Source organism: Nelusetta ayraudi, unplaced genomic scaffold (assembly GCF_046127955.1).
Source record: "Nelusetta ayraudi isolate G7.1 ecotype Tasmania unplaced genomic scaffold, CSIRO-AGI_Nayr_v1 ptg000033l, whole genome shotgun sequence".
In the NCBI taxonomy this organism is placed as follows: Eukaryota; Metazoa; Chordata; class Actinopteri; order Tetraodontiformes; family Monacanthidae; genus Nelusetta; species Nelusetta ayraudi.
In genome coordinates this window covers 5154516-5169775 of record NW_027466083.1, presented here as the reverse complement: position 1 = coordinate 5169775, position 15260 = coordinate 5154516, and the positions used below count along the sequence as shown (strand labels likewise).

Below are 15260 nucleotides of genomic sequence, written 5' to 3'. Positions count from 1 at the left end.
AGCTTGTGGGCGAACCCGTTGCTGCTGCTGCTGCTGGTGGAAACACCAACACCACAAAATTCTACCGCAATTCTCAATTCTCACCTAAATGTTTATCTTGTGCACTAAAAGAGAGAATGAAACAGGGGTAGAGTGACAACAGAGAGACCGCAGAGTAACATCCTGTCGCCTCTAAGTTCTGCTGCGATGGGAAGGTGTGATACTCGACCCGTACTGAGGCGACTGTGAAGTTTTGTTAACAGCGCAGCTGGTTTGCCTGCAACTTACACATATGTGAATTTTGAATGAGGGGTTCCATGACAAAAGGGACCAGGTGGCCGCAGCCTGTTTGAGCTCAATCTAATAAGCAGACGTACAGTGCAGAGGGGATTCAGAGCACACCGTGGAGGGGCTGCTGGGGGGGTGATCAGCCGGGTCAAACTGTAACGACGGGGAAAAAAAGGATCCAACTGAATCAATACACTGATCAAAATACAAAAGCCGTAAATGTAAACGAGTCAGTCGTGGGGTTGTGGGCAATCATTGGAAGTCCTTCAGCAGCTTTCACGCGTCACTGAATGCGTTGCCGTGTCTGCTTAATGCTGATGCACGCACACGACCAGCTGAAGACCTCATGCGTGCTCTCTGCAGCATGGAAATGAGGTTTTTGCTCCTCAAGCCAAGTCGTTGTCGTCCAGCTAGCAGACCCATCGGATCGAAAAACAACTCTCCTGAATCCTGCTTGATTTCGCTGGTCTTTCCACCATCTCTCTTTTCTGTATGTCACTTATTTTCATGCTGCCATTGTGCAGAGAAGCTCAAAGGTTTGCTCTGGCAACCGCAAACATTCGCACGAGACAAAACAGGGATGCCATGAGTGCGCAGACAACAACCCAAAAATCCCTTTATCCTCAGCTCAGGTGCCTCATTAGTGCTGGAACATGTCTTCCTCTGGGTATAGCACCATAAGAGGTTCCATATCCTGCTGTCTGTCAAGCCCCAACACATTCCTCTCCGCACCTCTTCCTGTCCTTGTCCCGCTGTTCCTTCCACATCCTCCTCTCCTTGAAACAGTCAATGTCCTAGAGTGTCCATCCCTGAATACATGGCCCTCCTCAATGGCCCCGTGAATCATTAGCTGGGCCCGAAGCTTTTCATGTTAACAATACAGTTAACAATCCTTTTCCTGGAAAGCTGAAAGAAAATTACAATTCAGGGGGAATTGCTTGTTGGTCTCTACCAATGTTGGGTTGGCATGTGGCTCTGAAGAGTAGCCCTTGATAAGGAATTCCACCATTATCAGCAATGCAATGCTCTCACTAGCCACTTTATTAAGTACACCGTGCAAATACCGGGATGTGCCAACAAGGCGGCCAGTGGGTGCCGGTCAAAAACATTTCAATTGTGATGCGCTAAGAAATTGGGATTGCTATAACAGCGACAGTCGTCCTGTGAGCATAGTTGAAAGCCTGGTTGCAGCGGGGTGTTTGTTCACTCACAGTCCACCCTGTATCCTGAACATAATGGGAATCCGGACCAGTCAGCGCGTACTGTCCCACTTCCTGCTGCTGCTGCTGTAACCCAACTGGGTTTTGAGCCCCTCTCCTTCCTGCTGCAGTGTGACACTGGCTCCGTGCCAAAGCATATAAGTACCTCAAGAGAAACAGTATCCAACTTGGCAGTGGGCGCTTGAATCAGCTATGTGCTATATTTCAAGTGTACAGAGGCAGTAGAGTCACTTGAGTCTATTGTGGTCTTCTCCAATTGCTATATTTATCAAGTGCAATATTTTGGCATGTACGTGCGAGTAAAAAAAAAAGAATTAACCATGCGCTTTGTGCACATTTTGAGAAGAAGAAGGCACAGTAATTCCTCAAAGCTTGTTAGCCTTGCACAGCCTTATGTTCATTAAATATGAAACTAAACTATATGTCTGGATTCTTTTCCAGCAGGATGACTAATAACTTGTAGCTTGTGTAGAATTCAGAGCAGATTTTGCCAACCTCACCATAAGCTGCCAAAGACTTTCGGTCACACCTGTGACCCCAAGAGCAGGGGAAGCGATGCTGATGAGACTGGATGGACTTCTGCTTTTTGGTGCATCTTTAAGGCTGTTTGTGTTGAAACAAAAGGGGAAGCTAAATTAAATGTATACTGCTGATGATGACTGAAAAATTCTGGTGGCTTCCCTTTCCTCCCCTCTTCCTCTTTCTGTCCTTTGTCTTCCTTTTTGCCTTCTCTTTTTTATCTACTCTTGGTCTCACTGTCCTGTTTAATTTCTAACCTTTTACGAAAAACCTTTCAGGGTTTGATGAACAAATAGTGAAATGAGATTTTGTGAAGAAAGTTCATGAGGAATTTGTTGTTGTTGAATTTTTTTTTATTCGTCTTTGATGAATGGTGAGGCGTGGATGCTGATGGGTGATCCTCTGACAGATTCACACACACAATGACGGTGAACCGACCCCGACCTCGTCCTGTTTCCTGACCGACAAACCCACACAGTTATAACAGATCAGCAGCTGATAATAATTTTTGAATTTGTTATTCCCCTCAATATGATGATTTCTTCAAGCTGCCCGCTAAGCACATCAGAGACCTTTTACTCTCTGGAACAGGTAAACAAAAAACTGAAGATATTCTGGAGTTTATCTTTGGCATTTTTCTATTAATCTTGGTTTGTTACGGCATAACAAAGCTCAACTATTATTTTCCGAATAACATCAGTATATTTAAATCACATTTGATTGTGATCTTTTTCTTAAAATTCAATATGACTCACATCCTTTTTCTGTCCAATCTGACCAGGCAACCACTGCAGAATACAAGTGGCTGAATGACAATGAAAAAACTGAGCATCCAGAAGAGATTTGTTGAGTTAAAAGCCCAATACTGTACATTTTACCAGCCTCTAGTGTCAAAAAAGAATAATGCAAACAGAAATTGTCTAAATAAATAAATAAAACAAAACTTGTATCCCATCACCGTAAATGCTTATTGCTAGCAAAGGAAAAATAAAAAGCTTAGGAGGTACTTATTTGTCTGTTTGTAAAGTAAATTGTAGCAATTCATTAACGACAAATTAATTTCGTGAAGCACACAGAGACATTTGATGGTTAATACATTTTTTTTTATTGTAGAAGTTTTTTTGGATGACCACTACTGCTGTTTATTTTGTTTAAGTCCTCACAGTGTGAAGAGGAGAGCGCTACTGAAGGTGGTGCCGTTAGCCTCATTATCGTAGACTGAGAAGCCTCTCGGGAGAACCAGGTGAATCTCATCTCCCTCTAGCAGCTACAGAATAACAGAGTTGGTGATGTATTCGTCTTCATTATGAGTAGAATCCCAATTTTGCATGATGGCCTTGTCGTTAAGGTGTATGGCCACGCCTGTGGTGCCTTGCCGAGCACCCAACATGGTGAACTGGAAATAGTAGACACCCTTGACTGGTGCTGTGAAGAAACCTAAAGAGAGAGGTTTTTTTTTTACTTTTTGAATGACAATGTTTTCTACCTGAAAATCTCACTGAGTACTGGAGAAAACAGGCACTCTATCCAGTGAGTTTGGCGGTTCCTTACCTGTCGATGGATTGTAAGCATCGCCAACGTTGGTATAGACCTTAGTGAATTCCAGAGTAAATAGACCTCGAGCCTCGGCCAGCTGAATGAGTGAGAAAATCATCAACTGTTTTTTTCTGGAAGACAGGAGATAATTTCTATATGAATGTGAGAAAATACAAGCTGTGTCGCCTCACATCTGCAGCCTCTCACATACCTACTTTGTCATATTTGCATACATTGTGTTTGCTCAGTGGAAAATTCTTGCATAACTGGGTTGCAAATGGGTTAATAAACGGACTGAATATATTTAAGTATCTGTTATTATAAGCAGACCTGCTATTTTTTATTTAAATTGAAACAAATGAAAACCCTACTGTTATCATTTACTTTATTATACATGAAAAGACAGCACTGAAAGACACCTGTAAATGTAAGACCACACAACGGCATTAGATTTATCGCTCAGATGGGACTCTGTGAGAGTTTCTTTATTAAAAACAACAACAACAACAACAACAAACAAACAAAACGGGGCTCTTCCATCTGATTTGAAAAAAATCGTTATTTTTGATGATATAGGCCGAAGAGTCATGCTGCCTTGTGACTTTAAATGAATGTTGTTTTGTTAAGCATCTATTACTTTGAATAATGTAGAAATTTAACAAAATGAGGCAAATAAATACACAATTAATACACCTACGGGCGCTATCACCTTTTGTGGGAAGAAATAAAAAAAATGATTATACACACACACACACGTACAAATAAATTAAAAAAGTACAAATGATGTGCTCATTTTGATGTTTTTATTTGTACTTAAAAGGCCAAAGTGTGCTTAAAGATACTTTGCAGCAGTCTTTGAAGGAGCCCATTAGTGTGTCTAGAAATAGAGACTGGCTTGACAATGGGTCATTAATCACACCTGCACCTCCCTTTGGGAGCACCTACAGAGTTTCTCTGGCATGAAAAAGCTTCTTTACAGGAAAAATAAGGTCAGAGCTCTTCTTCTGCATGACAACAACACATTTCTTAATCAACAATTTTTAAATTTTTTTTATTGCTTCTGCAAAGTTTCATGCCTTTCATTTCATTTATTTCGGGAAAGGAAATGTCACTGATTTTTTTTCAGGAAGTGTCCGGCACATTGTTTTGTATGAAAGGAAAGTGAGCCAAGACAGCCACAGAGGTACCCCTTTAAACACCTTTTTCCTATTGTACATCCAAGCCATGTCAGTGTGTACATTTTCAAAAAGGCAAAAATCCTCACACATCTATTGACACGGCCGGTGCCTCGGAGGGTGACAATAAAGTCCAAACTGACAAAAAAGAATTCCTGCACACGTGTTCAACTTGCAAACTTTTTAATGTCATTAACCCTAATCATTAAAAAGTTTGCAAGTTGGCCAAGTGTGCAGGAATTCTGTTTTGTCAGTGTGTACAGTTTAATCACAGATTATTTCTTTAAAAATAAAAAACAAACAAAAGCGGTTTTGATCATTTATTTATCTATTATCTATTCTGGGCACTGGTCATCGGCATTTCAATTAGTGTTGTGTTGTAATAAAATCAGGCACATTTTGGACTACAAAACATTTTTTTCAGCCATCCACGCTTTTCACGGTACACTAAAAAAAAAGATAAACAGCCAGTTACTGCTTTATATAAAAGAAAAATATTTTTCATAGAAAGCTACATCTAATAGACTCTTTCTGATCAGCTGTATCTCAAAATTCCTTTGTCGTATGACTTTCTTCCGTTATTTTGCTTCAGGTAAAATGTCGCCGTTTGAAGCAGCAGAAACATTCAATATTATCCAGATGCAGACTCGGAGGAGGACCTGCAGGCCCTCTGCCTCTCCTGTATGGTTTTATTTTACTCACACTGCCACCTTATGGTATTTTGTTGTAATTACAAATATACGACCAAGTTGTTGACACGGTTGACTTCTTGTGATTTTTAAAAAGTATATAATTTATATTTCATTGATATATAAAATATTTATGATCCAGTGACTGACCTGGGGAATCATGAAGGGCTTGTTGTCAGAACTGTGGTTTAGCAGACACATTCTGAAAAGTGGAATGGGCAACAGGGGTAAAGGATGGACTTTTCTCATTTTGGGTAGTTTACTGGCAGACTGGAGATACATTTTGTTGACGTAAGTGTTGCGGGTACCGTATTTTGGGTGTGTATGTTGGGGCGTGGGGGTGTTTCCTAACTCCGTTTGCCAGGTGGTTCCCCGACCTTTGGTTTCTCTGTGAACACACGCAAATAAAAATTTGGTTTTGACGTTTTAACCTTTTAAACCTTGTCAAGAAACATCCCTCACCTGCGTTTGCACTCTCCAGCTGGCCAACGAGAGACTTGATGTTGCTCAGTTCAGTCTCACTGCTGCTCAATTTGGTCTCCAATTCTGAAGTTGGTGTGACGGAGAATTAAAGAACAGAAGAGATCTACAAAAGGGAAAGTAAGCAGCGCTCCTACCTGTGTCCCCCTGCTGGAGTACCACCACCACGTCTCTCAGTTCTTGCACCTGAGCCAAGATGTCGGTTTGGTTTGTGGCCTGGCTGAGAACACACATACCGAATACCAACAGGAGCAAACCTGCAGCAGCCTTCATTGTCACAAGTCAGGAAGGAATCCTGAGATGCGAGATGGCAGTCGACAAGTCCTAAATAGACCTCGAGCCTCGGCCAGCTGATTGAATGGGAAAACCATCAACTGTTGGTTTTTTTTCTGGAAGACAGGAGATAAGCTGCGAGCCCCCCAACTGCCTCACATCTGCAGCCCCTCACATACAACTGCTGCCAACACCACATAAATGACCAGTGAGAAATGTTGTTCATTGTATGACAATTTATTGACAAATGATTTAGAGTGATATTTTGCTCCCCAATAGGTTCAGCATCACACCTGTGTAGTGCTGTGCAGTTGTTTTTCATACAGGTACACAGCACCAGGTATGTACCCATGCTCCTCCTCCGACACGGCTAGCTCCCATTCTTCCACTTCTGTCACTTCTACACGAGTCCACAGGCCCTCTTGCTCCATCCGCTCCAGCTCACACTCCAGAGACACCTTGTATTTCACATTGTCGGCGTTACCTCTGGTTGTCATGCAAACATAGCCACCTGGTGTTTGAAAAAATAAATAAATATAGGAAAGAGAGTGTGTAAACACACATGCACACTCTCATAGACACATTAAAAGAAATAATGTAACAGTGGCTGTTGAGATGGTATAAAAAATGAGTGTTGCCTGGTTTGGCGGACTTGCACAACTCTCTGACCACTCCAACTGGAACCTGGCCAACGCTCAGTGCGCCCACAATCACCACAACGTCAAACATATCTGCAGGAATTAAAGACCCAAACAAAAAAAAAATAATGATAAACATCCAATGTTGACAAATGCATATTTAGGGCAATAGGGTTGATTCCTTTTCAACAAGAACCCCTGGCACAGTAAAAACAACCTGTCTGGACAGGAAGCGGGTCGTCTCCCAACAGGCAGAGTTTCAGGTCCTGGTACAAGCCGCTGCCATTGGCCTTCTCCAACATTGTCTCGCTTCCATCAATGCCCACAAAATGTCCAAATCCATGAGTCTTCAACTGAAGGACAAATCATTAATGTTTCATTGCAAAAATAAATTAAAGCTCTTAAAATTGCATTACCCCCCCACCCCTTTTGTTTATCTTGAAAATGTACCTGTTTGGCCACCAGACCTGTACCACAGGCAACATCCAGCACGACGGCTTTATCACGACCGCTGATGAAATGGGAGGCGATGCAGTTTGCTGCCAGAGTTGGTGCTCGGTACTCCAGAACGGCCACATCCTTTTGAAAGAAGAGTAGGAAAACAAGAATGGCTCTAGACCCCGATGGAAATGGTAAAAGTAAAATGCCGTCTCTATGCAACGAAGAGAGAACACCTTTGCAGTTTTGCATTTCCATCCCACCTGATCATAGTTCCCTGCCCAGGAGTTGTAAAAGTTGACCTTTTCGCTTGTGTTGGAGCTGCTGTGGGCTGATAAGATCACGGCTTTCACATGGTCGAATGTGTTCATTGCATCTGACATTATACTGAAACCTGCTCAAAGAAAAAGCAAACCAGAAGGAGCACTGAAAAATTATATTACGAGGCATCGCTGGTCTACATTCAAAACAAACAGTGTGTCAGCTTTAGGGGTTAATGACTTATTATTGATATATTTTCTGATATGATAAGTCAGTAATGATAGGACTGACACAGCCACAGAAATGTTTCCACTGTTGTCAAAAATCGACAAACTCTGACTCACAAGCTCGTGTTGACTGAGTGCAGGTGAGAGTCTACTTGCTTCGTAGGCAGAGGTAAAGCCGTGGCTTGGCTGGGTTAACAACACGGTTTACCAGGTGCCGTGAACAGCCACGTGCAGACATGACTGGTGACGATCTAGCGAGTTGTGCGACTACTCCTGTACTAGAAATGTGGATGTGAGTTGCATTATTTTATTGACCGTGCAGTTCTATAGACGGACCGTTGCTTGTAGATTACATTGATCGGTTTAACACGGAGTTAGCCTTCACATTTCCACCGGACAAACAAGACGCAGTGACAGGCAGACTTACCTAGAGTATTCCGACAACTGTCGTGTGGGATTTTGTTTTTGTTTTATCAAAACCTTTAGGCGTTAGCAACCTGGCAAGAAGTCCGGATGTTACTGTAAACAGAGCATATAAACGGCATTGCCGATACAGATGTTTTAAACCCTCAGTAAAGACTACCAGGCACTTAAATCATGACCAGAGACTCTTCGCTATGTTTCTGTGTCATAAAATACGTGTATTATTAGTTTTTATTACCCATCGCATGGGTAATAAAAACTTTTCTGACTGCGCGAGTACACAATTTCAACAAACAAGTCTGAAATGTGTAATCTCCTGTAGTCTGTGAACGGCTGAAATTCTTACGCATGCGCGTTAGCACTATCCCGAACTGCTGTTCATGTTCCCACCTGTAGAGCGACTGGTGGTCAAAGCAAAACAAAAAAAATCTTCTGGAAAGTCCTTCTGATATTAAGAGCTAGCTTAAGCCTGCTAAAGTACGTTGCTGTCAACAAAAAAAGTCCACTAAAGTTATTCCAGACTTCTTTTTTTTTTTTTTATCACCACGTTAATAGCTTCCACGGCGACACGTCGTGCGCAGCGTCTTTAAAACATGGACATTTTTCCAAACTTTCGCCTTTCCCACAACTTGTTTTGGTCGGTTTTCGTGGCATAGCCGGGAAGCTAACGCTGTCCAGTGATATCAATTAGCCTAGCCTCCGCTACAGCGCTGCCTCTTGCTGGATAGCAGATCAGCTCGCTGGTAAATATTCTTCGAAAAGTTTCACACATTTGCAAGCTTACATTTCACTTTAACGTAGTTCTTCGCTGAAGAAATGCGTTTTAAGCTTCAACCGTGCCGAATACGCCATTCTTTGTGTTTGAGACCTAAAACATTTGGCTCAGACAGGCGATGACTGAATGATTGTGTCTATTTAACCCTGTTAAATATACTTTTTACGCGCTATTCTCGGGAGTTAAAGCGGTTTCTTCAATTTTTCATTGCTTCAGGATTCCCTCAAAGTCGCAGCAGCAGCATCGTCGAAATGTCCATCCTGGGGTTAAAGAAGAAGCAGCCAAAGACTTTCAAAGTCAAAGTGATCACTATGGACGCTGAGATGGAGTTCAGCTGTGAGGTACGATTTTTATCCAGCTCTTTTTAAATTTCTGTCTCTGCCAGTATGGAGCAGTGCATCTTACTTTATTCCGTGTGGTATGGACCCATGCTTGTTTATGAAATCTATATAAAAAAAAAAAAAAGTTTTTAAGAGGAATCCGTCCTAAGCTCTTTACAGAAACTCAAGTGACCGCTAATATAAACGTGCTTAAATCGATTCCTGCTATTGGTGGTTTCATGTTTATCTTTATTTCCTTGCAGGTGAAGTGGAAAGGCAAAGATCTCTTTGACTTGGTGTGTCGCACTGTGGGTTTGAGGGAGACCTGGTTCTTTGGACTCAGGTACACAGTGAAGGACACCTACGCTTGGCTGAAACCAGAGAAAAGGGTAAGCAGGGTTACATTTTCAAAAGTAGGTGCATCTAATTAAAAGACGCTCAATAGTATGTAATGTATACAATTATCAAAAATTCAACTTTTTTCACTGAAGACATTCGTAATCGTCATCAATTAGTTAGTTGACACATTACAGTTACTGTAAGGTCATGTCTAGCATTTTAAAATCAGTTTGTTTCTTGCAACTCATGTCCCTTTGTTGTTGCTCCAACATGAGAATATGAACGTGGTTTCATAATGTTGTGAATATTGCTTCTGCGTTTCTGATATAATTTATCCTCCCACAAAGGTCTTGGACCAGGAGGTTCCCAAAGACTCTCCCATAACGTTCCATTTTCTGGCTAAGTTCTTTCCAGAAAAAGTAGAAGAAGAACTCGTACAGGAAATAACTCAGCACCTTTTCTTCTTACAGGTAATCTTGCAAACAATCTTTATTTATTTTATTTTATTTATTCATTTTGCACAGTTCCAAGATGTCCACAGCCAAATGTGAACTGGAAAATGTTGTGTGTATCTTAAAACTCTTTTTGTAGGTAAAAAAACAGATTTTAGATGAGGAGATATTTTGTTCGCCTGAGGCCTCTGTTCTGTTGGCGTCATATGCCGTTCAAGCCAAGGTAAATAATTATCGCCTACCTCTCTCTTTATATTGTTTGATGTAAGGTGTTACTAAAACATTCACTATTCCAAGTGTCAAAGTAGTATCAGTTTCATTCAAGTTTTTCTAACCTTTTTTTTTTTCTTCTACCTTTTCTCCAACAGTATGGCGACTATGATCCAAATTTTCATAAGCCTGGATTCCTGGCGCAGGATGAACTATTGCCAAAAAGAGTAAGCACTGTTGCCGCGTTAGAACACAGTCTCTGGATCTTCTGTCTGTCCGTGCGATTGTGTGATATTTTTGTAAATTGTTCGCATGTGGTGGCTCCAGGTTTTGATGCAGTATCAAATGACAGCGGATATGTGGGAGGAAAAGATCACCGCTTGGTATGCGGAGCACAGAGGCATCGCCAGGTAGGAGTCACTATTGAGGCCAAGCAAAGAAAAGGTAGTTTGGTCTTGATTATTATCAATAAATTGACTTCTTGTGTTTTATTCTTTCTCATGCAATTCAGGGACGAGGCTGAGATGGAGTACCTAAAAATAGCCCAAGACCTTGAGATGTATGGCGTCAGCTACTTTTCTATTACTGTAAGTGTCGATTTCTGTGCTTTAAAAAATAAATAAATAAATAAAATAGAACCGGGAACATGAGCTTCTATAGAAATTGTGTTTTGTAATCTAATCTAATGAATACAATTGATAGCAAAATAAGAGGGACACCGAACTTCTACTTGGAGTGGACGCTCAGGGTCTCCACATCTACAGCCCCAACAGCAAACTCAGTCCAAACAAATCCTTTCCCTGGAGTGGCATCCGCAACATCTCTTACAGCGAAAAGGAGGTAAAGGCCGGCAGTGGACCAGCGGTCTCTGCTTCCAGTCAGGATGCAGTCTTTCTGATAGTTCATTGTCCATAATTATTTAAAGTAAAATCAATCCTTAAGAATTGTTTTTTTTTGTTTTTTTGTTTTTTTTTTAACATATTGTAGTTCACTATCAAACCTCTGGACAAGAAGAAAGACGTCTTCAAGTTCTACTCGTCTCAGCTGCGGGTCAACAAGCTGGTCAGTGAACATCAAGTTAAAGCCGCGCCAAGACCCATTTATAAGAGCTGTGTCAAGCTGGAAGTTTCTGTTTTGTGTTTTGGCAGATCTTACAGCTGTGCATCGGTAACCACGATTTGTTTATGAGGAGGAGGAAGGTGGACTCCATCGAGGTGCAGCAGATGAAGGCCCAGGCCAAAGAGGAAAAGGCTCGCAAGAAGGTTCAGCGATTCTCTTCTCCAATTGCCCCGAGATTTTACCCCGTGCACGGTTGAGGGAAGCAGAATTATTGCTGTTTGATTGAAGTCGGCTTGACTTTAAATGATTTTGCTCCGTCCAGATGGATCGACAAATCCTGGCACGGGAAAAACAGATGAGGGAGGAGGCAGAGAGGGCCAAGGAGGAGATGGAACGAAGACTTTTCCAGCTGCAGGATGAGGCGCGACTAGCCAATGAGGCTCTGGTACGAGCGTTTACCTTGAGATGAGATAAAAGCATGTCACTTCTGTTTAATGCAGTAAGCCTCACGTGCAGCAGTTAGTTGCATAAAAAGAGTTAACTGAACAACACACAGCAACAGCCAACTGTCTGAAAACTCTCTCCAACATTACAGTGTCCAGCCTGCCAATCAACTTTTACCTTTGAATATTTTGTCAGCTCCGGTCCGAGGAGACTGCTGACCTGCTGGCAGAGAAGGCCCAGATCGCTGAGGAGGAGGCCAAGCTGCTGGCGCACAAGGCTGCAGAGGCTGAGCAGGAGCGGCAGAGGTTGGAGGTCACCGCCATGAAGACCAAGGAGGAAAAGAGACTGATGGAGCAGAAGATGAGGGAGGCGGAGCAGCTGGCCGTCAAACTGGTGGAGCAGTCTGAGAGGAGGTCAGACGGCACTCCGGCTTGTTAGCTATTCATGACACGTTCCACGTCTCTTTAAATAGTCACCCAAGTGTTTACGGCATAGTTATTCTTTTTCTTTCTTTATGTCCTTCTTTCTTTCTTTGTTTCTTCATTTTTTAAATTTTTTTTTTCTTGTTCGTTCTAGGTTGAAGGAGGCGGATCACTTGAAGCAGGACCTGACCGAGGCCAAGGATGCTGAGCGGAGAGCCAAGCAGAAGCTGCTGGAGATCACCAAAACAACATACCCAGTAAGATGAATGTGCTGCTCAAGGCAGGGAAACAACACAAAACTCTATTAATCTTCTGCAGGAAGTTTTTATTGTCCATATATATTTTCTCAAACTGTTGTCATTGAAGTTGGAAAACTAAACAAAGTTTTGATTGCCCCCAAGATAGAGTTTCTCTCTGTGTGTTTGACTACAAGCAGCTTGACGTGTTTTGTCTCCCAGCTCATAGCAGCATACTCCACCCCACCGGCTCCTCCCGCTCCCCCCGAAACCTCCGAGTTCGCCTCCGACTCGGCCTCGGCGAGTCTCGACTTCAAGGACTCTGACATGAAGAGGCTGTCGATGGAGATAGAAAGAGAGAGGTGTGTGTTTGTCTTTTTTTTCCTTTCCTTTTCTTTTCCAAGATATCACCCAGGCTGTTTGTTTACATCCTGTGGCGATTGTTTCTTTTTTTCTTTTTTTTTGTATTTTTCCTCCTGCAGGCTGGAGTACATGGAGAAGAGCAAACATCTGCAGGACCAGCTGAAGGAGCTGAAGACGGAGATCGAGTCTCTGAAGCTGGAGGAGCAGCAGCAGCAGGCCAGCCTCTACAACCTGCGCAGTGAGGCCAGGGGATACGTCCAGGAGCCCGTCTACATACCTCACAGCAACGTAGGCGGAGCTCCACTCGTCCAATCACTTCTCACTGAAGTCAGGCCAAAGACTTTGTTCTCCCTCTGACCAACCATGCTCGTGTCGTTCTGCAGAGAAACTCGGCGTACATGTCCCAGATGGCCTATTTCGAAGAAGTGTGACCTCTGCCGCCACATGTCGAAGACAGGGGGGCGCCAGCAGCTCTCTCACAGTGTTTGGTTGAGATTGTCTTTCTTTCTTTCTTTCTTTTTCCTCCCTCTCAGTCTGTCTGAAACTAACAGACCGATGCATAAAACTGCAGTTGTTTGCTGTTGAAAGATTTCAGATACATTGTCAGCCACAGGCAGCCACTGGTCTGTCGACTCCACACGGTGCCACGCAGGTTGTACACCACACCATCCTCTCCACGCCTTCTGGCGGGTAACAAATGGAGCGTCAGACAAGCGTTGAGGCGTTTAACCCTGTATTTTCTGCAGACTCTGGAGACTTTTCTGGCATGGGTGCCTGGTCAAAGTTGAATATTTCTGCTGTTCTAATGTGCTGTGATGGTACGGCAGCAACAAGATCAGAAACTTCATCAGTTCCGTTTTTTCTTTTTTCATTCAAGTAATTGGACTATTTGAATGCAAAACGCTGTTACCGCCCTACCGTGTGCTGAAGAATCTTTGATTTTCAAAGAAAAGAAAAAAAATCATGCACACAATAGTTGTTCATGTGCACATGTTACTCACTTAAAACCTGTGTTAAATGACGTTCTTCCTGGATATAAACACTAGCTAACAGTGTTGTAAGAGGAACGTCGAGGTACTTCAGTGTGGCCTAAAGGGAAAAAAAAGCCTGTGAGCCAACACTGCCACCAAGCTGTGTGTGAAAGTAGCTCCACTGACATCAGCACAGCCTCAAAGTGTCTGGAAGAAAGAGAACCGGGACATATCTAAACAAGCACATATCCAACACTCCATGACAGTGTTAAATTCAAATGTTGATATATTTTGGTTTTTTCTTGGTTGCTGTTTCTGTCACTTGACCTGCTTTAACTGATACTGAATACAGGCGCCTTCATGGTTTCTTCCAGCTCAATGTTACAGCTGATCATTGTATTTTCTTTTCATGCTTGTGCTCTGTCAATTCAAGTTTTTAATATTTTTGTACTCCAGCCTGTTAAATGTGCCTTAAACTTTTTTTTTTTTTTTTTTTTTTTAATATTATTGTTAATATTTGGGATGCAGCTCGGCATCGACATCAGACAATAGTAGTGACGACTTTGCTATTTTCTTTCTCTTCCTCAGCTCTCAGGGTTCCTGTCTGAGACAATCACTCCAGGTTGTGTCTTTTTTCTTGTGGGTTTGTTTTTTTTCGCCCCCTGAGATTTGCAGTACGATTTTTCAAAGTTGACATTTCTGAACAGGTCGATCATTTGAGTCAGAGAGGTTTGATGGCTGCAGATGTAGCAGAGGTTGAGTCCCTGAGTGAACTCGCTTTTGTCCTTAACTCATTAAGTGAGAAATGTTTTACCGGATATTTTTAATCCAGAGACTCTTTGTGTTTATTTTGGACCTTCTTATCAGACTCTCCTGCACTTGACATTGACAGACTGCTCATTATTGCTTTAATGCGGTTACACATAATGTTCTGGTTTAGTTGCACAAAAATTTCAAGGATTTTTTTGGTTGCTTTTTTGTCCTCACTGACATGTTACTCCTCCAGTATTTCAATGTGTATCTTCAAGTGTATTTATTTGTGCTATAAATCGTTCAAAACATCATTGGATGTATTCAAGGTCATTTCCTCCCCTCTGTTTATGTTTTCACAACCTTTGTGTCATTAACGTGCAGTCACTTTATTTGCTTACACTCTTCACTGTCGATATTACACATCCATGGTTGTCCATGTTGCAGGGTGAGTCTTCCTCACCAATCCTGGCCTCATGGTGGCGCCAGAGGAAGAGTCAGTATACGGTGTCGCAAGATCAGCAGGGTGTGTACAAGAACAACCACACAAGGTTTCTCAGATGTTTTAAAAGGCTTTTCATTGAACCCTTGCACAGTTGACTGCACATATAGATGGATGTCTTTTAAATGTCCCCCTTTTGTTCGATAATCACAAATTCACATTCATACAACTCTAAACTTCCAAATAATGTACTGGGTGTAGAAACTGAAATATGAGCAAAGTTTCAGCAACCTCGAAATTCTAAATAATTTTACTCCTCTTTGATGTCTGA

The 15260-nt window shown here is 42.2% G+C and overlaps 2 protein-coding genes across 4 annotated transcripts; one reads left to right on the top strand and one right to left on the bottom strand.

The window, feature by feature from the left end:
- Positions 1-6378: 6378 nt before the first annotated feature.
- On the bottom strand, positions 6379-8388 carry mettl27 (methyltransferase like 27). 3 transcript variants are annotated; one of them, XM_076031798.1, is made up of 6 exons: positions 7841-8120; positions 7499-7629; positions 7248-7376; positions 7015-7150; positions 6762-6890; positions 6379-6670 (listed from the first exon to the last, which is right to left on the bottom strand). In XM_076031798.1, the coding sequence occupies exons 2-6, from the start codon at positions 7616-7618 to the stop codon at positions 6447-6449; spliced, it is 738 nt and encodes a 245-aa protein (XP_075887913.1). In that variant the 5' UTR covers positions 7619-7629; positions 7841-8120; the 3' UTR covers positions 6379-6446. The 3 variants fall into 3 exon arrangements, with proteins under 3 accessions (XP_075887913.1, XP_075887912.1, XP_075887914.1); XM_076031797.1 differs by lacking the exon at positions 7841-8120 and adding an exon at positions 8151-8388 and having other exon boundaries at positions 6380-6670; XM_076031799.1 differs by lacking the exon at positions 7841-8120 and adding an exon at positions 8151-8387 and having other exon boundaries at positions 6381-6670; positions 6798-6890.
- A 158-nt stretch (positions 8389-8546) lies between these two features.
- On the top strand, positions 8547-14801 carry nf2b (NF2, moesin-ezrin-radixin like (MERLIN) tumor suppressor b). Its single transcript, XM_076031796.1, has 17 exons — positions 8547-8889; positions 9138-9262; positions 9505-9630; positions 9928-10050; positions 10172-10255; positions 10401-10469; positions 10570-10652; positions 10754-10829; positions 10945-11082; positions 11230-11304; positions 11391-11504; positions 11624-11746; positions 11941-12158; positions 12322-12424; positions 12626-12765; positions 12886-13054; positions 13150-14801. The coding sequence occupies exons 2-17, from the start codon at positions 9173-9175 to the stop codon at positions 13195-13197; spliced, it is 1779 nt and encodes a 592-aa protein (XP_075887911.1). The 5' UTR covers positions 8547-8889; positions 9138-9172; the 3' UTR covers positions 13198-14801.
- The last annotated feature ends 459 nt before the right edge of the window (positions 14802-15260 follow it).

Coding starts and splice junctions, on each gene's coding strand:
- nf2b (XM_076031796.1), top strand. CDS start 9,173: ATGTCCATCCTGGGGTTAAAGAAGAAGCAGCCAAAGACTTTCAAAGTC. Junction 10,830..10,944: donor TCAGCTACTTTTCTATTACT/GTAAGTGTCGAT, acceptor TACAATTGATAG/CAAAATAAGAGGGACACCGA. Junction 12,425..12,625: donor TCACCAAAACAACATACCCA/GTAAGATGAATG, acceptor TTTGTCTCCCAG/CTCATAGCAGCATACTCCAC.
- mettl27 (XM_076031797.1), bottom strand. CDS start 7,618: ATGTCAGATGCAATGAACACATTCGACCATGTGAAAGCCGTGATCTTA. Junction 7,377..7,498: donor GGGCAGGGAACTATGATCAG/GTGGGATGGAAA, acceptor TTCTTTCAAAAG/GATGTGGCCGTTCTGGAGTA. Junction 6,671..6,761: donor ATACCATCTCAACAGCCACT/GTTACATTATTT, acceptor TTCAAACACCAG/GTGGCTATGTTTGCATGACA.